Genomic DNA, 24,933 nt, shown 5'->3' with positions numbered 1-24,933 from the left:
TCGACAATTTCAAAAATTTTAAAGGAATCTATTCCTGCCCTATATTTAGCTTTAAACGAGGAGTATTTAAAATTTCCAGGAACGGAAGAGGATTGGCTGAATATTGCGAAGGATTTCTATGAAATGTGGGGATTTCCGAATTGCATCGGTGCTTTCTCTAATTATATTTTCAGTAGCAAACTAATATGAAAAATTTTACATGTACATAGGGGGTATTCCATCCCATTTCGACCAATTTTGAACCCGACCCCTTTAGAATTGGCTGAAAGTTTTTCTTCTTTTTCTAGCTTACGAAAGACGTTTTTCCGAAGTTTTTCAAATTTTTTCATCCAACTCAAAAAAAGTTATGAATTTTTAAAAAAACACCGTTTTTGTTTTCAAAATGCTATAACTTTTTCAAAAATTGACCGTTTGGGATCTTTTTTTTTTAAAGCATTTGTTTTTAAATGTACTTTTCGGAAAAAATTTAAAAAAATTTTTAAAGTTTTTTTTTTTGTAATTTTTCAGTTTTTCGAGATTTTTCGAATTTCGCCCGGAGTGGGCCGAGAATTTTTTTTTTTTTTATTTAATTGAAAAAATAACTAAAATTTTTTTGTATTTTTTCCGAAAAGTACATTTAAAAACATATTTAAAAAAAAAAATGATCCCAAACGGTCAATTTTTGAAAAAGTTATAGCATTTTGAAAAAAAACACATGTTTTTAAATGTACTTTTCGGAAAAAATACAAAAATTTTAAAGTTTTTTTTTTCAATTAAATAAAAAAAATATCTCGGCCCACTACGGGATTAGTGGGGATGATTGCAGAATTGATTGAAGTTTTTTATGAGAGAAAAAAAGGGCGAAATTCGAAAAATCTCGAAAAACTGAAAAAATTGCAAAAAAAAAACTTTAAAATTTTTTTTGAATTTTTTCCGAAAAGTACATTTAAAAACAAATTTTTGTAAAAAAAAAGATCCCAAACGGTCAATTTTTGAAAAAGTTATAGCATTTTGAAAAAAACGGTGTTTTTTTTTTAAATTCATAACTTTTTTTGAGTTGGATGAAAAAATTTCGTAAGCTAGAAAAAGAAGAAAAACTTTCAGCCAATTCTAAAGGGGTCGGGTTCAAAATTGGTCGAAATGGGATGGAATACCCCATAGTTAAAGTTCATACAGTGTTAAATAAAAAGGTAAACTCGCAAATAGTATATACTAGTCGATTTGGCCGTTCCGATTTAGCTGCTCGATTTGCAAATTTATCAAAATATTATGCATATCTTTTCTAGCTGATAGCTGAAGATCAACAGTCGACCGTCTGTCCTTCCGCTCGGCCGTTAACACAACTTGGGCAAAAATCGGTATATCTTTACTAAACTCAAGTCACGTAATTATCTGAACTCACTTTGTATTGGTATAAAAAATGGCCGAAATCCGACTATGACCACACCCACTTCTTCGATATCGAAAGTTACAAAAAATTAAAAAAAATGCCATAATTCTATACCAAATACGAAAAAAGGCATGAAACATGGTAATTGGATTGGTTTATTGACGCAAAATATAACTTTAGAAAAAACGTTTGCAAAATGATGAAAAAGTTCTGCAGAGCGAAATCAAAAGCCCTTGGAATTTTGGCAGGAATACTGTTCTTGGTATTACATATATAAATAAATTAGCGGTACCCGGCAGATGATGTTTTGGGTCACCCTGCTCCACATTTTGGTCAATATCTCGAAAACGCCTTCACATATACAACTACCACCACTCCCTTTTAAAATACTCATTAACACCTTTCATTTGATACCCATATCGTACAAACAAATTCTAGAGGCAGCCCTGGTCCACCTTTATGGCGATATCCCTAAATGGCGTCCACCTGTAGAACTATGGCCCACTCCCTCTTAAAACACTCTTTAATACCTTCCATTTGATACACATGTCATACAAACACATTCCAGGGTTACCCTAGGTTCATTTTCCTACATGGTGATTTTCCCTTATTTTGTCTCCATAGCTCTCAACGGTTACACCCGAACTTAGCCTTCCTTACTTGTTTCCTTTTTTAGTACGTCGTTTTTTTAAAACATGGCCCAACTTATTTGATTTTTTTTCTACAAATTGAACACTATCTTCATTGGTACCTAATGGTGGTGAAAGGACTACATCGGAAACTATTTTAAAACTATTTGCATCGGTAGCGCCGATGGCTTCTAATGGCTGGCTAGCAGAGTTGAACTGTTCCGCGTCGATATCTTTATCTAAGAATTCAATGTAGTCGTCGAGATCATCTTTGTTTTCTTGCCTGAGAACCTAAAAAATATTTAAAATTATTTATATGCAAGACGCGATATGATAGTTAAAGTTATAAATCATCATCTGCTCTGTAGTTGTTGTAACAGAGCTTCGCCCCACCCAATAGGTGCGACCAATCACAAATTGTCATCAATGTCCTCTAAAGGGTGTCCAAAGAAACTTTCTGTTTCAACAGAGGTGGACCATAATAAGAGGGGTTTTAAAGGCGTTGGTTTCTCATTGTAATTGAAAAGAAGGTTGGTGTGATGTGTCGCCTTACTCTGTGGATGATGTTGCAGTAATATAAGATATCCCATGACAGTTCTGAGAGCGACGTTTCGACAGACATGCAGTTTCCTCCGGTGTATTTTTCTTCTAAGCTCGGTAACCATATCGGAGACGCGAAGCAAATAAGAAGCGGGTTACACGATAAGGGCCATATATGGAATCTCAACCGAGGTTAAGGAAGGCATTAAAAAGGCCAAGCCACCAAGTCAATTGTCCCAGATGGTATAGCCATACCGACACCTTGGCGATGAGGGAGTAAACTACACGTTCTAAATTTGTCACTGAAGTCCTACGTCATTCCAATAGGCAAGGATAATTCCGCTACCAAAGCGTGTAAAACCAGCTAGCGAAGGTGGGTTTGACCGATATCACTCCGGAAACCGGAGCGAATATTTGGTTAGCCAACCATCAGCATCGCCGTGGGTTCACGCCCGAGCAAAAGAACACCAAAATGTAAGAAACAAGTTCTTCCAGATCGAAGAAAGTTTTTCTAAAAGGGGTCGTCCCGGTAGTCATTTAGCGCAGACTACGGGACGCCCTTGGGCGTGAACAGTAAGGAGCCACAAAAGATTTATAAAAGTTACAAGGACGTCGGGTTTTGGGGTCCACCCCAGAAGAACCTGCCCGATGCAACCATCCCTTGCACGTGACACACTGACAAGAGTGTGACCGTCCTAAAAAGGTTCTTTTCCCGCTGTAAGGATCTGCTGGGAGGATGCAAATGTGTGGGAGAAAAGCAACAAATTAAATGGGGTTACACTGAAATGACAGCCCCTGGTCGGGAAAAATCCCGAGCCGCTCCGGTGCATAGAACCGGCTGCTTTGGGAAGCTCTGCTCTGAAATATGGCTCTGGCGGATTTGAAGATATGGGCGATTGTAGATTTACCAGAAGACATTACTAATATTTTGTATGCTCCATCGTGCTTTTTGAATGCCTTCATGAGGATATCAAAAAGCCGAACAGCGGTTACTTACACCCATGTACAAGATTTAGTCGTCTCTTGTGACAGGCTCTACCGCGGGGAGGAAACTCATATGGATCTGATTTACATTGGGCTCTAATATACTCAAACTTCTATACAATAATAGAGCAAAGAAAAATTCTTTGCCTCCAAACTTCTTTTATTGAAATTATTCACCGACGTTGTATGCTGGCTCAAGACGACCAGGAATTTCAAGGAGCCATAAAATTTCCAGGGACTCCTCTCATCAACGCTTGCTCCGCTTCGTCTTGCGTTCTCTATCCGCTACTTCTCTGTACTAAAGTACGATTTTAAGTTGCACCACTTGTGCGTAACTTCATCTGAATATCGGGGAAGTAAATACATTATACAGTGGACTAAACCATATCTTATCAAATATTAATCTTATGGATTCCTCGATACCGTTAAAAAACATGTTACATGCCAAAAAGACACAAGGCATACCTAGGAAATAAATCAACTTGGAATGCCACAAGAGTATGTGTGTGGACAATAAAATATCAGATAATCTGGGCAACACAATCTTCTCGAAGGTATATATACCTCTCTAAGCCATTATTTTATTTACAATATCCAGGCTCAAGGCCAAATTGTTGACTCACAATAGCCAAATTAAACGTGCCCACAAACCCTTAAGCCAAAGGAAATTATGTGGGATGTTTGCTTGGACGAGGTGTTGTGAACGAGATGATTGCACAATAGGCTGATGACCCTCACCACATACCTCTCTACTTCTCAAATAACATTAAAATTTATCTTGAAACCTCGCCGTATTGGAATGGTACATTGGGAGTGAATATTGAATTCATTTCTTTCACCAGCTCAATCCAAAATTGTTGCTTTTTGTATTTCAGTTTATATGCAGGAAGCGTGTGGTTCCAAATAAATTCCGCGTTTGGAACTTTATTATTTATTTCCCATCTTAATTTCATTTTTCCTTTTTTTAAATTGTATTTCAATTTATATTTCCTTTTTGTAATAATTTTTTTTTTTCAATTTGATTTTCGTTCAGTTTTCAATTAAACATCAACCCAGTTAATTTTGAGCGCATATTCGCCCCTCTTCAGCTTACTGCCGAATTGTTTTTGTATTTTAGTTGTTAAAGTTATTAACAACAAGTAAGGAAGGCTAAGTTCGGGTGTAACCGAACATTACATACTCAGTTGAGAGCTGTGGAGACAAAGTAAGGGAAAATCACCGTGTTGTAAAAAGAACCTAGGGTAACCCTGGCATGTGTTTGTATGAGATGTGTATCAAATGGAAGGTATTAAAGAGTATTTTAAAGGAAGTGGGCCATAGTTCTATAGATGGACGTCATTTAGGGATATCGCCATAAAGGTGGACCAGACCTGACTCTATAATTTGTTTGTACAATATGGGTATCAAATGAAATGTGTTAATGGGAAGTGGGAGTGGGCCTAAGTTCTATAGGTGGACGCCTTTTCGAGATATCGCCATAAAGGTGGACCAGGGGTGACTCTAGAATTTATTTTGTACGATATGGGTATGAAATGAAAGGTATTAATAAGTATTTTAAAAGGGTGTGGGCCTAAGTTCTATAGATGGACGCCTTTTCGAGATATCGCCATAAAGATGGACCAGGTGTGACTCTAGAATTTGTTTGTACGATATGAGTATCAAATGAAAGGTGTTAATGAGTATTTTAAGAGGGCGTGGGCCTTAGTTCTATATGTGGCCGCCTTTTCGAGATATCGCCATAAAGGTGGACCAGGTGTGACTATAGAATTTGTTTGTACTATATGGGTATCAAATGAAAGGTGTTAGTGAGTATTTTAAAAGGGAGTGGGCCTTAGTTCTATAGGTGGACGCCTTTTCGGAATATCGTTATAAAAGTGGACCAGGGTTGACTCTAGAATGCGTTTGTACAATATGGGTATCAAACAAAAGGTGTTAATAAGTGTTTTAAAAGGGAGTGGGCCTTAGTTGTATGCGTGGACGCCTTTTCGGGATATCGCCATAAACGTGGTCCAGGGGTGACTCTAGAATGCGTTTGTACAATATGGGTATCAAATGAAAGGTGTTAATAAGTATTTTAAAAGGGCATGGGCCTTAGTTCTATAGGTGGACGCCTTTTCGAGATATCGCCATAAAGGTGGACCAGGGGTGACTCTAGAATTTGTTTGTACGATATGGGTATCAAATGAAAGGTGTTAATGAGTATTTTAAAAGGGCGTGGGCCTTAGTTCTATAGGTGGACGCCTTTTCAAGATATCGCCATAAAGGTGGACCAGGGGTGACTCTAGAATTTGTTTGTACGATATGGGTATCAAATGAAAGGTGTTAATGAGTATTTTAAAAGGGAGTGGGCCTTAGTTCTATAGGTGGACGCCTTTTCGGAATATCGTTATAAAAGTGGACCAGGGTTGACTCTAGAATGCGTTTGTACAATATGGGTATCAAACGAAAGGTGTTAATAACTGTTTTAAAAGGGAGTGGGCCTTAGGGCGAATCCTGTTTCACTAACAAACGAGGCTCTGGCGACCCCAAGCTCCTCATGGAACTTGGGGGTAGGGAGGGAGGGAATGGCCTGAAGGTTTAATGTGGCCACATAAATCGTTCCCGAGATGGTCGGGCTAGCACCTTAATGGTGCTGTGGTACCGGAGCGTACCGGATTTGTATCCGGCAAAGGACCATCACATCGATAACACTCCCCAAAGCCTTCGGGGAGCAACCTTATCGCTACAACAACAACAACAGGAGTGGGCCTTAGTTGTATGGGTGGACGCCTTTTCGGGATATCGCCATAAACGTGGACCAGGGGTGACTCTAGAATGCGTTTGTACAATATGGGTATCAAATGAAAGGTGTTAATGAGTATTTTAAAAGGGCATGGGCCTTAGTTCTATAGGTGGATGCCTTTTCGAGATATCGCCATAAAGGTGGGCCAGGGGTGACTCTAGAATTTTTTTGTACGATATGGGTATCAAATGAAAGGTGTTAATGAGTATTTTAAAAAGGAGTGGGCCTTAGTTCTATATGTGGACGCATTTTCGAGATATCGCCATAAACGTGGACCAGGGGTGACTCTAGAATGTGTTTGTACGATATGGGTATCAAATTAAAGGTATTAATGAGGGTTTTAAGAGAGAGTTGCCCTTAGTTGTATATGTGAAGGCGTTTTCGAGATATCGACCAAAATGTGGACCAGGGTGATCCAGAACATCATCTGTCGGGTACCGCTAGTTTATTTATATATGTAATACCACGAACAGTATTCCTTCCAAGATTCCAAGGGCTTTTGATTTCGCCCTGCAAAACTTTTTCATTTTCTTCTACTTAATACGGTAGGTGTCACACCCATTTTACCAAGTTTTTTTCTAAATTTATATTGTGCGTCAATAGACCAATACAATTATCATGTTTCATCCCTTTTTTCGTATTTGGTATATAATTATGGCATTTTTTTCATTTTTCGTAATTTTCGATATCGAAAAAGTGGGCGTCGGATTTCGGCCATTTTTTTCACCAATACAAAGTGAGTTCAGATAAGTACGTGAACTGAGTTTAGTAAAGATATATCGATTTTTGCCCAAGTTATCGTGTTAACGGCCGAGCGGAAGGACAGACGGTCGGTTGTGTATAAAAACTGGGCGTGGCTTCAACCGATTTCGCCCTTTTTCACAGAAAACAGTTATCGTCCTAGAATCTAAGCCTCTACCAAATTTCACAAGAATTGGTAAATTTTTGTTCGACTTATGGCATTAAAATTATCCTAGACAAATTAAATGAAAAAGGGCGGAGCCACGCCCATTTTGAAATTTGCTTTTATTTTTGTATTTTGCAACATATCATTACTGGAGTTGAATGTTGACATAATTTACTTATATACTGTAAAGATATTAACATTTCTTTTAAAATTTGAATTTAAAAAATTTTTTTTTAAAAAGTGGGCGTGGTCGTTCTCCGATTTTGCTAATTTTTATTAAGCAGACATATAGTAATAAGAGTAACGTTCCTGCCAAATTTCATCATGATATCTTCAACGACTGCCAAATTACAGCTTGCAAAACTTCTAAATTACCTTCTTTTAAAAGTGGGCGGTGCCACGCCCATTGTCCAAAATTTTACTAGTTTTCTATTCTGCGTCATAGTTAGGTGATACCAAGTTTCATCGCTTAATCCGTATTTGGTAATGAATTATCGCACTTTTTCGATTTTTCGAAATTTTCGATATCGAAAAAGTGGGCGCGGTTATTTTCCGATATCGTTCATTTTAAGTAGCGATCTGAGATGAGTGCCCAGGAACCTACATACCAAATTACATCAAGATACCTCGAAATTTACTCAAGTTATCGTGTTAACGGACAGACGGGCGGACGGACGGACATGGCTCAATCGAATTTTTTTTCGATACTGATGATTTTGATATATGGAAGTCTATATCTATCTCGATTCCTTTATACCTGTACAACCAACCGTTATCCAATCAAAGTTAATATACTCTGAGCTCTGCTCAACTGAGTATAAAAATGTAACAGTTTCACAGCCAATGTGAGTGAAGATGCAGTGGAAAGCCACTGTAGTAAATATGGGTGTATGGCAGCTCTTTTATAAAAAGCCATCAGCTGATGACCAAACATAGTTCTGTGGGCTTTGATGCATTGTAAATTTTACCAAGTAGCGCAACAGCTGATCGGTGAAAATTCGCACATTCACACGCACAGTTCTCGACTCAGTTTCAAAAAAAAATTTTAGATTATTTAATTCAAACTCCTGTAGGAATGAAAACGGCGACCTTGTAACTGATGTCCAGAGAGTGCTTAGATTATGGAGGGAACACTTCTCTGCTCTCCTAAATGGAGGCAGCAATTCACCGCGCAGAGATGAAGAACCCGATCCCGCAATCGATGATGATGGAATATATGTCCCCCCGCCCGATTATGACGAAGTTAGAATAGCAATAACCAGATTGAAAAACAACAAGGCCGTGGCCGCTGATGGATTGCCTGCGGAGCTATTCAAGTTCGGCGGCGAGGAGTTGGTAAGGCGCATGCAGCAGCTTCTTAGCAAAATATGGGCGGACGAAAGCATGCCCGACGGTTGGAATCTAAGTGTTCTTTGCCCAGTCCACAAGAAGGGGGATACTGCAAAATGCACCAACTATCGTGGAATCAGGATAAAACGAAGTACCTGCTGTCATCGAGCAAAGAGTCAGCGCATATGCGCCTTGGCAACCACGCTACTGTTGGCAGCCATAATTTCGAAATAGTAAAAGACTTCGTTTATTTGGGAACCAGCATCAACATTAGCAACAACATCAGCACTGAAATCCAGCGAAGAATCAATCTTGCCAATAAATGCTACTTTGGACTAGGTAGGCAATTGAAAAGTAAAGTCCTCTCTCGGCGAACGAAAATCATACTCTACAAGTCACTTATCGTACCCGTCCTGCTATATGGGGCAGAAGCATGGACCATGACAACAGCAGATGAAGCGGCTTTGGGAGTGTTCGAGAGAAAAGTTCTTCGAAAGATTTATGGACCTCTACGCGTTGGCGATGGCGAGTACCGAAGAAGATTTAATGATGAGCTGTACGAGCTATACGCAGACATCAACATAGTCCAGCGAATTAAAACGCAGCGGCTGCGCTGGCTAGGCCATGTTATGCGAATGAAAGATGATGCTCCGGCCAAGAAAGTGTTTCTATCGGAACCCGCCTATGGAAGCAGAGGTAGAGGGCGGCCCCCAGGTGGAAACGATTTAAACTCCCTTGGTGTGACCAATTGGCGCCGGTTGGCGGAGCGAAGGAGCGACTGGCGCGCCTTGTTGGACGGCCATAACCGTTTAGACGGTTAAGCGCCAATTAAGTAAGTAAGTAAGTAATTCAAATTTTATAGTGAGATAATCCTTACAAATTTATGTATACAGAATATATATGGCGTTTTTGTTGTTATTAAAACAATAGTTTTATTTATATTAAAGCTTTTATCATTTTTATTTTTAACTTTAAAAAATCTCCGAACACCATTCCTTCATTATATGACATTCGACTGCCTAGTCCACTGCCTTCCACTCTATTCGCAACATAACCTCTACTTAAGCTGCCAAACTATATTGTAAACAATGCTTCGATGTTTACAACATAAACAAAGCAAAATTTATAAACAATGCAGATTTTAAATAAAATAATTAAAAACACTCAAACAACTAAATTGTCACCAACAATCTCGCGATATCTCAGCAGGAGACATGTGGCACAATCATCACAAAAGCAAACTTACCAAGGGATGGATATAGGAACAGTTGCGGAGTACGTTGGGAGCCGTCAGCATCGCTTTTTAGATAGGTATGTAGGGTCGAAGCTTTTTGGGTGGAATAAGAGTATGCGCATACATAAAAACAAATCGAGTTTTAAGCAAATACACTGCCTTGTTTTAGAGTAGTCTTCCAAGCGCAATTCAAGCGGACACATTTCGGAGAATTAGACAATACTCAACGTTGATTACGCAGAAATCGTTAACAGCAAATAAAAAAATGGTATGTAATGAAAATGTGTGCTAGTTAAGAACAAAAATGTATAGTAAGGGGCAGGAAATTACAGCAGATACGTAAACACTTGTTGGAATTTTTGTTGGAGAAAAAAAGTACCCGTAGTGATTGTGGTTTTGGCTCAAAAGTTTTAATAATTTTGTTAAATAAAAGTGCCTTCGATTCTTATCTGCAATGCTTTGCGAGGTCACAACAAAGGTCAAACAAATAAAGTTATATGGTGAAAGTATGCGTATGAAGTTTTCAAGGTTCGTTACTGCCAAATGTGAATATATCTGCATATTTTATATATTTGGGCCAAAAGTTTTAATAATTTTGTTAAATAAAAGTGCCTTCGATTCTTATCTGGGTAATAGTCTAGTTGAGGGGTCGACTGCTAATGCGCTACCAAAAATATCGAGAGAGGTGTCAAAAGACGCGTATTAACCTCGAGAACAATAATCTGAAGGCGGAAAAGAAAAATTTTATCTCTGTCCGGAGATATTTGCAGTTGAAGTTGGCGATTTCCATGTGGTTGTTGTTGTGTTTGTACCCACCAAAAAAATTGTGCATCACCGTGGCGGTAGCCACGGTTAAACCACACACCCGGACGTGGCATGGCGTAGCCCAGGGTTATTTTTTATAAGCGCGGCCGAAGGCCGCCAACGCCGAAAGGTGTTCTGCGCAAAAATACTATGGATCCGACCCCCGGTTTCGGAGGTTCCCGCGGGTCTTTTTTCGGTTTTTCGTTAATATCTTTTGAACGCGTTAATATTTTTATTTTCCGCCATCGGATTATTAATACTGATGTCAAGACGCGTCTTTCGACACCTCTCTCGATATTTTTGGTAGCGTATTAGCAGTCGACCCCTCAACTAGACTATTACCCTTATCTGCAATGCTTTGCGAGGTCACAACAAAGGTCAAACAAATAAAGTTATATGGTGAAAGTATGCGTATGAAATTTTCAAGGTTCGTTACTGCCAAATGTGAATATATCTGCATATTTTATATACTTAAGTATATTGCATTTAACTAAAAAAATTACTTAAGGATTAAGTATGTGAAATTGTTATTACTGGTTTCAGATACATAAGAAATGTACCGGTTTCTCACATTGTCACAAAGTAATGGGTTGTTAACTTTGTCTTACCCACAAAATCACTACCGCAAGGTAGTCTCCTCTACCTCTGACCACACTAGGGTTAATTGATGTTGTTGTATTAACAGTGCTTCGCCGCATTCAATGGGCACGACCACTCACAAATTGTCATCAAAATCATCTAACAAGAGTCCAAGGAAACTGGCTGTTTCAACAGGGGCGGACCCCGATTCTGTGTAGATTTGGATAAGGGCCTGCTTATGCTTGCCTGGATCAAATGGCATTGTTGGTAGGTGCCGGATCTGTCATAGTGCTTTAGGAGATGTTCCCTTAATCCCCGTGGAGGCGGTGCTAAATCAAGCAGTTGTTTGCTAGGATGTCCTGGTTTGTGACAATTTAGCAAGAACTGTTTGTTCAGTATTTCATTGTGCTCTTTAATATTGAGCTCTTTGGCCTCACTATGTAGATGGTGTTCGGGAGTCATAAGGAGACATCCGGTGGCAGTTCTGATTGCGGCATTTTGGTAGGCCCTTAGCCTTTTCCAGTGTTTATTTTTAAGACCAGGCGACCAGACTGGTGACGCGTAGCTCATGAGCGGCCGGCCAATTGCTTTGTACGTGGTTAGCAACGTTTCTTTATCTTTTCCCCATGTGCAGCCGGCAAGCGACTTGAGGAAGGTTTAATGTGGCCACATAAATCGTACCCGAGATGGTCGGGCTAGCACCTTGATGGTGTTGTGGTACCGGAGCGTATCGGATCTGGACCATCACATCGATAACACTCCGCAAAGCCTTCGGGGAGCAACCTTATCGGTACAACAACAACAACAACAACAACAGGATTTTGTTGCGACTTTGTACTTTAGAAAGAATCTCGGTGGCATCAGCCTTGAAGTGTAGAGTATTATCGAACGTTACCCCTAAGATCTTTTGGTGGCTGACAGTCGGTAGTGTGATACCATCGACGCGTACGTCCAATATTTGCGACATCGGGGTTAATGGACCTTTACCACCTCTGGTTTGACAACACTTAACCTTTTTTCCGAGACAGTAATTGAGTAGCATAATATAATTTGTGTTGTTGTTGTTGTAGCGATAAGGACACTCCGCGAAGACCTTGGGGAGCATTATCGATGTTAGTGGTCCTTTGCCGGATGCAGATGCGGTACGTTCCGGTACCAAGCCCGACCATCTCGGGAACGATTTGTTATGGCCACATGCTACCTTCTTGGCCATACCGCCCTCCCACCCCTGGATCCATGAGCAGTTCGGGGTCGCCAGAGCCTCGGCTGTTAATGAAACGGGATTCGTCACGGATCGGCCAGGTTGACAATTGGGTTTGGAGAAGCTATATATTGCGCTGGCAACCTGAAAGGGTTGCGCTACACAACCCCTTGAATCTGGTATTTTATTCGCCTCTTACGACAGGCATAGCTACCGCGGGTATATTCAGACCCCGTAACCCGCTGGGGGACATAATTTAATTTCAAATCAGTTAATGCATTTATAATCAAACATCAATTCCAAAGTGGCCTAGTTGAAAATCCAATTAGTCTGCAATAAATACTGCATCGCTACATAATAAAATTACCAAGTTTCTAACGTTCATTTTCTTTTTTCACACACACTTAAATTTTCAGTCAAAACTCAACGAACAAGAACGTGCAGAACATCTACAGCCACTTTTGGATGCCGGCTGGTCGATGGTGAATGGCCGCGATGCCATTTACAAAGAGTATTTGTTTAAAGACTTTAATGCTGCCTTTAGCTTCATGAGCGGTGTGGCACTGCTAGCCGAAAAATTGAATCATCACCCTGAATGGTTTAATGTATACAATAAAGTACAAGTTACAATGTCTACACATGATGTAGGCGGACTCAGCACGAAGGATATACGCGTAGCTAAATATATGGAAGAGCAAGCCAAGCGCTTAGTTTAATTTTTATAGTATACAAATATAGTTTTTGTTAATTATTTAAACATGTAATATAATTAATATTTAACTAAACATTAAAAATGTACGTCTATTGTCATATAGTACATTTACTATATATCTCATATTCTTTATTTTCTAATATGTCGGGCGAAGTCTCATCCAAACTGTAGCCAATTGCTTTAAAAAAAGCTATTCCCTTCGGATTATTTTTTAATACTGTTAATAAAACTTTGTCCATGTGCCAGTGTTTGGAACATTGCTCTAATGCCTGCATCATAAACTTACCAATGCCTTGACGTTGGAAATCAACTTCAATTTGCATTTCATAGCTGAAATAAAAAATGTATGATTGTTACATATTAAGCGCGAATATATGTGTTAGGGGTATATACCTACCAGTAAAGCACACTACATGCATAGTCCATATCGAAGCGGAACATGGTATATGCCACCGGCTGTCCACTTTTGTCCGTTGCTACCAAATACCTTGCCCATTTTTTGTTCAATTCATTTTGTTTAATCTTCGGCTGCCAGCCCATTTGCAATGCTTTATAGAATGGACCAACGTTACGTTCAGCTAACTTGAAAGCCCATTTTAGAGTTTTGGCGTCCATGTCTTGTTTGGTACGGCAATAAAGTTTATACTCAGAACCATTGTTTGCTGTGAACTGGCAAACATCCGGTACTGCTTCCATGGGATTTTTCGCTTTGTTTGCATTTTCGACGCTTTTTTGTTGGTTGGCCACGGAATTCGTGTTTGTCATTTTATATTCACTTTTTTATATATTTAAATGAAAGCAAACTTAAATTTTAACTTAAAATTAGCGCAAATTTGATGATTTCCTTGCGTTTATTTAACAGATGGCGTTTTTATACAATTTGCCAACAATTTGCCAACAATTTGCAACGAAATAAGCGGGAAGAAAAGCAAAGTGAGCATAGCGCTGCCAGCCGTTTGAAAAGACAACGCCGCACTTTTCGCTGAAACATTTTGTAGTGAGGAATTTAAATAACTTTATAAATCACCCTACAAGAAACGCTGATAGTTTTACTAATACACTCACACTTGTAATTGACAATGCTGATCCTGCGATGACGTAAACATTGATACTCAAATTTATGTATGTTCCTTTGATCTCTCACGCATGTCCGCATGTTCCCAACGACAGCCTATAATCATGAAAAAGGACTCAAACTGGGAAAGCTTCGGACACCTGGTACAGAACAAAAGAACACACAGCAGATACCATTATGCATGTGAGACAGATACATAATTCTCAACGGAATTTTATGTATGCGAGAACAGTTTATCCGATTTAATCATGTTGTCACTACTGACTGTCATATGACAATCAAATGATTATCACGCTTGTTTTGTTATTTTTTAAATTCCGCCATTTTCAACCGACGAAAACCATATAAAAAATAAGTTTAAAAAATGAAAAAAAGAGCATTTCAAAGCTCCATGCTAAAAGAAAAAAAAATTGAAAATAATATTAAAAAATACCAAAAGCTGTCGGAATGTGTGGGGCTCACTCAAAAAATTGATACGCGAAAAATAATAGTGGTTAGTGGTGATTCATTTTTAAATGTGTTTCCGCATGAGGAAAGCGCTCTTCTGTTGTTTTGTTATTTTCTGAATTTAAATTGAACATTCTGAACTCGAATTCTTATAAAACTATTTATTTTAAACAAATAAGAAACGCGTATGCTTTTATCACGTACAAAATGAAAAACGTAATGAAATAAAGTAAACAAAAAGCAAAAAGCATTGTTTCATTTTTGGCGGAATATAACAATGGTCATTTATGATAGTATAACAGTCAAACCTCATATCTACAGTAAACTATCATTTATGACACTTTTTGATAGTTAGAGTGTCAGCACTGATCCAGGAAAATGAATGAGAGTGAGCAGTACGGCTATATATTTAATCAGTAGGCCATGCTGGTGTATAAGAAGGAGACAAAAACTCACACGTACACAGTTGTTTACATCACATTTGCGCAAGTCCCCTTAAGTTTGTGATAGAAAGTTTGTATGAGGCGCTGATCGTTAGGTTGACATTGCTGACAATCAGATGATAGTCATATGATAGTCAGTATTCTTGTAGGGCAGTTACGATACCTTTTAGTGTTCGTGGCCCGATGCCCCGTATGTTTAGGTAATTTGCGTTGATGGTCCTTTGCCGGATATAGATCCGGTACGTTCCGTTAACAAGCACCATTAAGTTTCTAGTCCGATCATCTCGGTAATGATCACATGTTGAACCTTCTAGGCTACCCTGTTTCCACTCCCTAGTTCGCAAGTATATTATACATTCATATCTGTAACAAGATTCGATTCTGGTAAATGAGGTTGAAAATTTGTGCTACTGTATTGCGCTTATCAACCCCTTGAGTAAGCGATGCCATTGTAATCATTGCAAGAAGCAATTACTATCTGCATTATCTGCGATATTATTCGCGACGCAGATAGCTTAGGATAAAGACCTCACATACTGAATGTGTCGATAGTGTCACCAGAATTCGTTTCCCGACCAAACGGAAGAACCCCCATCAGGTACCAGAACTTATAGAATAACTCCGGCCTCGTGGCAAATACTAGAAGTTTTCTAGGACCTAGCTTAATTGCTTCCTTGAGATTTGGCAACTCTGCCGTCCCTAATAGCTGGATCGTGTACCTGGCGAGGGCAGGACACGAAGACAGAACGTTCTCAACCGTTTCTTCCTGCAGCTCACACTTCCTACACTTGCTGTTACTGACAAGGCCTAACTTATAAGCATGTGACGCCAGAAGGCAGTGTCCAGTCAGTATGCCCATCATGAGCCTTAAGTATTCTCTCTTCAGATATATGAGCCACTTTGTGAGTCTAATATTGTAGGATTTGCACATGATCTTAGAAATTTTGCAGCCCCGCGCTTTTGTCCACACCTTTCCTGTCTGATGGATCATATGCAACTACTGTCTCCTTTTGATTTCTCCCAAACGGATTGGGACGTCTATCGTCGACTCAGTGAGTGTTGCACCCTCCTTTGAAAACTCATCGGCCTTTCCGTTACCTTCTATCCCTTTATGACCAGAAACCCAGATATTTTTAAAAATGCCCCAAATAAAAATGGAAAAAACAAACGAGAAACGCCGCCTAAGTTAGGAATTTCAACCAGGGCTTCAGATACTTAAGCTAAGAAAAGTACTTTTCGGAGAGTCAAAATGTGAATGAAGTGCTGCAAGAAGGGAGGTCCCAATGCTATCCTCACATGTATTTCGATTAATTTCTCTAACAGATTTGGCTGCGTCGTACTGTCGGTTGCATGAGTAAGGAAATTAAGGAGATCTGTAATATTACTATTTAATTTGAATGGTGACAGTTTTTTTTATTCGGAACTTCACAAGATATATATATTTATCCATAATTACATACATATGTATATCAACGCTAAGAAATACGTTATAGTTATATTATCATATCTAAATATTATTTAGACTAAAAGCTCCTTGGTTAAATAGCTGGAGCGAAAGAGCGAATTGCAATACAATAAATATAAAAAAATACAGTCAACAAGTGTTTTGCCGTCACACAAGCTTTAAAAACGCCTACGCCGATTTGAGAATTACGTTAAATCATTTCACATTTTTAAGGCTTTTCGAAAATTTCTTCGAATGCCGTACGAATCTCGTTTATCATATCACTTGCTAGCATGCTACGTCCCAATTTCTGAAAGCCAACCGCATTACATTTCTTTACCAGCATGCAAGCGGCGAACGTAGCTACAAAAGCTGCATTTGATTGATTTGATTGGATTGCCCAATGGAAGAATGTAGCCACCGAACCGCACAGTACATCACCTTGCCCACCACAACGCCGCCCAGACCCACCAGGTGGTAATGTATAGATTTCGGCAGTACTTGGTATATAAATCTTATCCTGTTCGCCTTTTACAAGAATTATTACACCTTCGCCTAATTTTAACATTCGTTCTCGCATAACTTCTTCATCATCTGTGAATAGACGGCGAAATTCAATCATATTTGGTGTTAAAATAACATTGCATAATCCATTGAGTAAATCACTGTCCTGATTGAGTATGAATAAGCCATCAGCATCGATGACAAGTGGTTTGTCCATTTTTTGGCAAAAATTAATTAGTTTTATAACTGTTTTTTGTACTTTTGGATCACGCCCAAGACCAGGACCAATTATAATAACATGCAGTCTTTCTAACCATGGTGCAATTTCCTCCTCAGCATTGTCCACATCCAATAAGGGATGTACTATTAAATCTGGACTATACGATTTAATGACTACAGCAGCATCACGCTGACAAAAGACATGTGCTAAATCAGCACCGACCCGTAAAGCGCTTATGGCGGAAAAGTATGGTGCCCCTGTATATTCTAGCGAACCGCCGATAACTCCAATACGTCCAGCTTGACCTTTGTGTCGCTGCTTACCATGTATATCTGTTACATTGTAATTGGGTACCACCGTAGAACGTATTAGTTTCAATAATTTGTCTGCTTGTACAGATACTTCTATGAACTTTGACATTTTACTACTGTAGGCACTTTTCTGGAAATGATTGGCACTTAGCCAAAGAACGTTGCTATTTCGTGATGAGTGTGTATATAAATTTTAATTAAATTTGTTCACGGTGACAAGAGATTTTGCCAATTGCATTTCTATGTTTTGTCATATGCGTTATTTGTAATTCCTTTATTCTACCATATTCGTAACAAAATAAGAACAACTGTTCCGGTGGTAGGTGATGCCACATGTGCTTAAACGATATTTCTTGTTGTTGTTGTTGTGGTACCGATAAGGACCCTCCCGCCCAACAAGAAACGCTGATAGTTTTACTTATTGTAAATTTTACCAAGTAGCGCAACTAACAGCTGATCGGTGAAAATTCGCACATTCACACGCACAGTTCTCGACTCAGTTTCAAAAAAAAACTTTAGATTATTTAATTCAAATTTTAAAGTGAGATAATCCTTACAAATTTATGTATAGAGAATATATATGGCGTTTATGTTGCTATTAAAACAATAGTTTTATTTAAATTAAAGCTTTTATCATTTTTTTTTAACTTTGAAAAATCTCCGAACACCATTCCTTCATTATATGACATTCGACTGCCTAGTCCACTGCCTTCCACCCTATTCGCAACATAACCTCTACTTAAGCTGCCAAACTATATAGTAAACAATGGTTTTACTAATCCACTCACACTTGTAATTGACAATGCTGATCCTGCGATGACGTAAACATTGATACTCAAATTTATGTATGTTCCTTTGTTCGCTCACGCATGTCCGCATGTTCCCAACGACAGCCTATAATCATGAAAAAGGACTCAAACTGGGAAAGCTTCGGACACCTGGTACAGAACAAAAGAACATACAGCAGATACCATTATGCATGTGAGACAGATACATAATTCCCAACGGAATTTTATGTATGCGGGAACAGTTTATCCGATTTAATCATGTTGTCACTACTGACTGTCATCTGACAATCAAATGATTATCACGGTTGTTTTATTTTTTAAATTCCGCCATTTTCAACCGACGAGAACCATATAGAAAATAAGTTTAAAAAATTAAAAAGAGAGCATTTCAAAGCTCCATGCTAAAAGAAAAAAAAATTGAAAATAATATTAAAAAATACCAAAAGCTGTCGGAATGTATGGGGCGCACTCAAAAAATTGATACGCGAAAAATAATAGTGGTTAGTGGTGATTCATTTTTAAATGTGTTTCCGCATGAGGAAAGCGCCCTTCTGTTATTTTGTTATTTTCTGAATTTAAATTGAACATTCTGAACTCGAATTCTTATAAAACCATTTATTTTAAACAAATAAGAAAACCGTATGCTTTTATCATGTACAAAATTAAAAACGTAATGAAATAAAGTAAATAAAAAGCATTGTTTCATTTTTGGCGGAATATAACAATGGTCATTTATGATAGTATAACAGTCAAACCTGATATCTACAGTAAACTATCATTTATGACACTTTTTGATAGTTAGAGTGTCAGCACTGATCCAGGAAAAGGAATGAGAGTGAGTAGTACGGCTATATACTTAATCAGTAGGCCATGTTGGTGTATAAGAAGGAGGGGAATATTTTATATAAGGTGCCACGATTTTCCAACTTTTTTTTTCGGGGGTGGGGGGAGTCCTAAAAATCACAAAATTATCATCCGCAACTCTAGGAAACTCTTGGTTTATGAAAAAATAGCTTTTAAATACCGAAATTTGGTAATATTACGACTTAAGTTTTGCACTTAAAATTTGCGTCGAACTTGTCGAAACTAGTATCCAAAGACGCGTATTTTCGTCAAGATTCAGAATTCATTAGCGGAAACTATTTTTTTTTTTTTAAACATTTTTAAAGTTATTAGCGAAAAACCGGCCGGTACAATTATCGCTTTTTTTTCGTTGTTGAAATTAAACAAACGAAAACAAGGAATGCATACATGCGTATTCGTTAAACTATCAACGAGTATTTGATAGTGCCAGATGTGTACGGTATAACTATTTTTGCCATTGGCTTCGCGTACGACTTCAACTTTGGCAATGCTTCGACTTCAACACGTAACGAAAAGTTAATCTGTTATAGAACAATTTTGCGGATCAAAGCGAATAAAACTGCAAGCCGTTCTGCTGTAATCTTAACACAGACTGACATAAGTGCTTTTTCTGCGCTACTTCGCTTTGACACCGCCATAAAATAAACAATACAACTTTACTTAGTTCGCTTTGAAATAACCAAAGCATATTTGCAAATCTTCCTCTATGTCTGTCAAAGGCTACAAAATCCTGCCCTAAGTCTCAGACCAAATGCTTATTCATTTCATTCTGTTTACCATATTGATTTTGTTAGCTTTTTTACATGAAATCGAAAACATCTGGAATTTAAAGCTTATTAAAGAAAAGCGTCGCATTTTTTGGACATGAAATAAGAAAACCCCCCAATTTTGAATTTTATAAAAGAAAAGCGGCGCAGGCGGAAAATTTTCTATGTTTCGTACATGAAGTGGGAAATCTCACAAATCTTAACTTTAGGAAAGAAAAGGGTTTCCTCGGAGCCTTGTAGATTGACGCATCTATAGACAAGTTTAAATGGAAAGCTTTAAAGTTTCACGCCATCTCCGTTTAGCACCATTCACAATTTGATCCAATGTTCTATCTATAACGGTTCAATTTTTACCGCACACTGATGGGTTAGTCGATCAGTGCTGATTAAAAACCGATTAGTGTGCATATCTCTTGAACCAAGCAGGATAGGAAATTTTTTTTGGGCAATATGTGGGTATCCATTTGTAGATTAAACGACAATTCGATTGAGAGTTCCATAATTAACCCTTCAATGAAAAAGTGGAGTTTATCTGTACACATATGACCGCGATACCCGATTTGGCGCCATATCTCTTGAACTGCGCAAGATTTTCTAAATTATATTTTTGCATTGCATAGCCATCCCCGTTTAGCACCATTCACAATTTGATCCAATGTTCTATCTATAATGGCTCAATTTCTACCGCACACTGATGGGTTAGTCGATCAGTGCTGATTAGAAACCGATTAGTGTGCATATCTCTTGAACCAAGCAGGATAGGAAATTTTTTTTTGGGCAATATGTGGGTATCCATTTGTAGATTAAACGACAATTTGATTGAGAGTTCCATAATTAACCCTTCAATGAAAAAATGGAGTTTATCGGTACACATATGACCCCGAAACCCGATTTGGAGCCATATCTCTTGAACTACGCAAGATTTTCTAAATTTTATTTTTGCATTAGATAGCCATCCCCGTTTAGCACCATTCACAATTTGTTCCAATGTTCTATCTATAATGGCTCAATTTCTACCGCACACTGATGGGTTAGTCGATCAGTGCTGATTAGAAACCGATTAGTGTGCATATCTCTTGAACCAAGCAGGATAGGAAATTTTTTTTTGGGCAATATGTGGGTATCCATTTGTATATTAAACGACAATTTGATTGAGAGTTCCATTATTAACCCTTCAATGAAAAAATGGAGTTTATCGGTACACAGATGACCCCGAAACCCGATTTGGCGCCATCTCTTGAACTGCGCAAGATTTTCTAAATTATATTTTTGCATTAGATAGCCATCCCCGTTTAGCACCATTCACAATTTGATCCAATGTTCTATCTATAACGGCTCAATTTCTACCGCACACTGATGGGTTAGTCGATCAGTGCTGATTAGAAACCGATTAGTGTGCATATCTCTTGAACCAAGCAGGATAGGAAATTTTTTTTGGCAATATGTGGGTATCCATTTGTAGATTAAACGACAATTTGATTGAGAGTTCCATAATTAACCCTTCAATGAAAAAGTGGAGTTTATCGGTACACATATGACCCCGAAACCCGATTTGGCGCCATATCTCTTGAACTGCGCAAGATTTTCTAAATTATATTTTTGCATTAGATAGCCATCCCCGTTTAGCACCATTCCCAATTTGATCCAATGTTCTATCTATAACGGCTCAATTTCTACCGCACACTGATGGGTTAGTTGATCAGTGCTGATAAGAAACCGATTAGTGTGCATATCTCTTGAACCAAGCAGGATAGGAAATTTTTTTTTGGGCAATATGTGGGTATCCATTTGTAGATTAAACGACAATTTGATTGAGAGTTCCATAATTAACCCGCGCTATTTATTTAATAAAAACATTTAAATTAAGTAAAACAATGCAAGAATTATATGTGAAATATACTAAAATGAAATTTAAGTGTATCGTTGCCAATTTATATAGATACTTATGAGCATAAAGGTTTTGAAAGATGTGTAAATTGTAAGTGAGAGTGCTATAGAAACTTGCTAAATTTGCAAACTTTAACATCAAATAACTCGTAAACTATAAGTCTGCGCACTTTAAGTTATATATATTTGTGATCGGGAGAACTCCCTCTTTCATTTGATACCAAGTTTAACCCCGAACTCGGGGGGTGCTAAACTAAATCGCTGCCAAATACATTAATCTCAAATTATTCAGAGAATTACAAAACAAAATACATCGATAGTGTGTGTTTGTTTGCATTTATGTCAACGTGTCACCACCTTATAATCTTCTACAAGTTAAAAAGATATTGTTGCGGAGCTGATAGTTACACTGACACTTGTAATTGACAATGCTGATCCTGCGATGACGTAAACATTGATACTCAAATGTATGTATGTTCCTTTGATCGCTCACGCATGTCCGCATGTTCCCAACGACAGCTTATAATCATGAAAAAGGACTCAAACTGGGAAAGCTTCGGACACCTGGTACAGAACAAAAGAACATACAGCAGATACCATTATGCATGTGAGACAGATACAAAATTCTCAAAGGAATTTTATGTATGCGAGAACAGTTTATCCGATTTAATCATGTTGTCAATACTGACTGTCATATGACAGTCAAATGATTATCACGGTTGTTTTGTTATTTTTTAAATTCCGCCATTTTCAACCGACGAAAACCATATAAAAAATAAGCTTAAAAAATGAAAGAGAGAGCATTTCAAAGCTCCATCGAAAATAATATTAAAAAATACCACAAGTTGTCGGAATGTATGGGGCGCACTCAAAAAATTGATACGCGAAAAGTAATAGTGGTTAGTGGTGATTCATTTTTAAATGTGTTTCCGCATGAGGAAAGCGCTCTTCTGTTCTTTTGGTATTTTCTGAACTTAAATTGAACATTCTGAAGTCGAATTCTTATAAAACTATTTATTTTAAACAAATAAGAAACGCGTATGCTTTTATCACGTACAAAATTAAAAACGTAATGAAATAAAGTAAATAAAAAGCAAAAAGCATTGTTTCATTTTTGGCGGAATATAACAATTGTCATTTATGATAGTATAACAGTCAAACCTGATATCTACAGTAAACTATCATTTATGACACTTTTTGATAGTTAGAGTGTCAGCACTGATCCAGGAAAAGGAATGAGAGTGAGCAGTACGGCTATATACTTAATCAGTAGGCGATGTTGGTGTATAAGAAGGAGACAAAAACTCACACGTACACAGTTGTTTACATCACATTTGCGCAAGTCCCCTTAAGTTTGTGATAGAAAGTTTGTATGAGGCGCTGATCGTTAGGTTGACATTGCTGACAATCAGATGATAGTCATATGATAGTCAGTATTCTTGTAGGGTTGTTTAATTGCAACAACGAAAAAAGCGACAATAGTACCGACGGGTTTTCCGCGAATAACTTTTAACCGAGACAAAAAATGTAGTTTCTGCTTTCGGATTCTGAATCTTGACGCAAATACGCGTCTTTTGATATCGCTATCGACATATGCGACCCGAATTTTAAGTGCAGGACTTAAGTTGAAATTTTACTAAATTTGGAAATTAAAGAGCTTATATTTCATAAACTAACACCCCTATTATGAACTCATACGATACACGATAAACGCTTGCAATCTGTTATACCATATTATGAAATAAATGCTAGCGTGTGATACCCGATCGTTAGCGTTTATCGTTTATCGTGGTATTGCCATACGCTAACTATCGCATCAACTGTACAATTTTCTACGCTAGCCATCGTTGATAAATTTTTGCACGATACGTTGGGAGCTATTTAAATAAAAGTAAATATAAAATTATTACAAAATCCAAAGGACCCAACTAAAGCCTCATTCCTAACACTCTGTTGCAACACCCTGGGCAAGAAGCCTTAAAGTGGCACAAACCTTCAAAATATTTGAAATGGATGACCTATAGGTATATATTTTTATTGGCGCGCAAACTGCCTTCTACCCATGGCGCAAGGTGGCAGCATGGGACAGCTGATTTTAAGCTTTTTTGATTTGATACATCAAAATACGGCGCAGTACGATTTTGTCATTTGTCCATCGAATTTACAAAAACAAAGTACATGAAATTTTTATTTATGTTTGTAGGTATGTCTCCATGCTGCCACCTTGTATCGTTCCGCTATGCTTCTAGCTCTGTTAACACATACACTGAAATCTTTTTTGTTTATTAAACTTTTTTTACTCTTAGTATGTCGAGTGCTTACAGTGTAGAGTTCATTTCAAGAAGATTGGAAGCATCTCTCAATTTTCTTTTTTCTATGGCTCTATGCAAGTTTCGTCAATTTGTTCATTTGAGTTTTTATAAAAGGCAACATACATAGGTAGTAGAAAATATTTTATTATTACAGCTTTTAAAAATGTTTGCCACTTTTACGTACAAGACAATTGAATTGTTAGTATTTACGTTTTGTTTTGCTATCTGTTTCGTATATATTCACAAAAATTTGTAAACAAAACTCTGCTGTCATTCACAATAGTGCATCTTATCGGGCGTGTGGAAATCGCAATATGAAAGCTGATTTTTTACGATACGCTAGCAAGCGTTTATCGTCTATCGTATGAAAATTCATAATAGGGGTGTAAGAGTTTCCTAGAGCTGCGGATGGTAATTTTGTGATTTTTAGGACCCCCTCTACCCCTACAAATCAACAAAAGTTTGAAAATCGTGGCACCTTATATAAAATCCAACCCTGTCGGGGTTGATTCTGGATATGTAAGAGTTTAACCTGTTACAGTAGCCACAACGAAGTTTAACCAGAGTGACTCGCGTTTCCCTGGGGAGTATGCGTTCCTCTTCCGCAAGTTTTGGGTGCTGTTCCCTGAGTACTGGATTCACCAGGCAATTCCCGCCATAAAGGTCCGACGCCTGTTTGTGGAGTTCACCAAGGACCTGCTTGTATTTTTTTGCTTCATACGGCTGAGTTCTCAGGTGCCTTATTCCTCAAAATGCTTACGGAGATGACTCCTTAAGTCCCTAGGCGGTGTTGGCTCATCA

General features: G+C 38.0%; 3 protein-coding genes across 3 annotated transcripts; 1 reads left to right on the top strand and 2 right to left on the bottom strand.

The window, feature by feature from the left end:
* Positions 1 to 9,637: 9,637 nt before the first annotated feature.
* On the top strand, positions 9,638 to 13,186 carry Pcd (pterin-4a-carbinolamine dehydratase). Its single transcript, XM_067760525.1, has 3 exons — positions 9,638 to 9,851; positions 9,949 to 10,042; positions 12,775 to 13,186. Exons 1-3 carry the CDS (start codon positions 9,673 to 9,675, stop codon positions 13,072 to 13,074), a joined length of 573 nt encoding a protein of 190 aa, XP_067616626.1. The 5' UTR covers positions 9,638 to 9,672; the 3' UTR covers positions 13,075 to 13,186.
* Positions 13,044 to 13,995, bottom strand: Naa40 (N-alpha-acetyltransferase 40). The gene is made up of 2 exons (XM_067760524.1): positions 13,468 to 13,995; positions 13,044 to 13,400 (listed from the first exon to the last, which is right to left on the bottom strand). Exons 1-2 carry the CDS (start codon positions 13,833 to 13,835, stop codon positions 13,166 to 13,168), a joined length of 603 nt encoding a protein of 200 aa, XP_067616625.1. The 5' UTR covers positions 13,836 to 13,995; the 3' UTR covers positions 13,044 to 13,165.
* Positions 13,996 to 16,416: 2,421 nt separating this feature from the next.
* Naxd (NAD(P)HX dehydratase) lies at positions 16,417 to 17,885 on the bottom strand. The gene has a single exon (XM_067769635.1). It carries the CDS (start codon positions 17,621 to 17,623, stop codon positions 16,709 to 16,711), a length of 915 nt encoding a protein of 304 aa, XP_067625736.1. The 5' UTR covers positions 17,624 to 17,885; the 3' UTR covers positions 16,417 to 16,708.
* Between the last annotated feature and the right edge of the window lie 7,048 nt (positions 17,886 to 24,933).

The sequence above is a fragment of the Eurosta solidaginis genome, chromosome 1 (assembly GCF_040869045.1).
Source record: "Eurosta solidaginis isolate ZX-2024a chromosome 1, ASM4086904v1, whole genome shotgun sequence".
NCBI lineage: Eukaryota > Metazoa > Arthropoda > Insecta > Diptera > Tephritidae > Eurosta > Eurosta solidaginis.
The sequence above is the reverse complement of the archived record's forward strand: the minus strand, read 5'-3'. Positions and strand labels throughout refer to the sequence as shown.

Excerpts from the sequence above, each read along its gene's own strand:
- Naxd (XM_067769635.1), bottom strand. The coding sequence starts at position 17,623 with ATGTCAAAGTTCATAGAAGTATCTGTACAAGCAGACAAATTATTGAAA.
- Pcd (XM_067760525.1), top strand. The coding sequence starts at position 9,673 with ATGCAGATTTTAAATAAAATAATTAAAAACACTCAAACAACTAAATTG. Across the intron at positions 9,852-9,948 it reads CAGCATCGCTTTTTAGATAG|TCTTCCAAGCGCAATTCAAG; the intron begins GTATGTAGGGTC and ends GTTTTAGAGTAG. Across the intron at positions 10,043-12,774 it reads TAACAGCAAATAAAAAAATG|TCAAAACTCAACGAACAAGA; the intron begins GTATGTAATGAA and ends TTAAATTTTCAG.
- Naa40 (XM_067760524.1), bottom strand. The coding sequence starts at position 13,835 with ATGACAAACACGAATTCCGTGGCCAACCAACAAAAAAGCGTCGAAAAT. Across the intron at positions 13,401-13,467 it reads GCATGTAGTGTGCTTTACTG|CTATGAAATGCAAATTGAAG; the intron begins GTAGGTATATAC and ends TTTTTATTTCAG.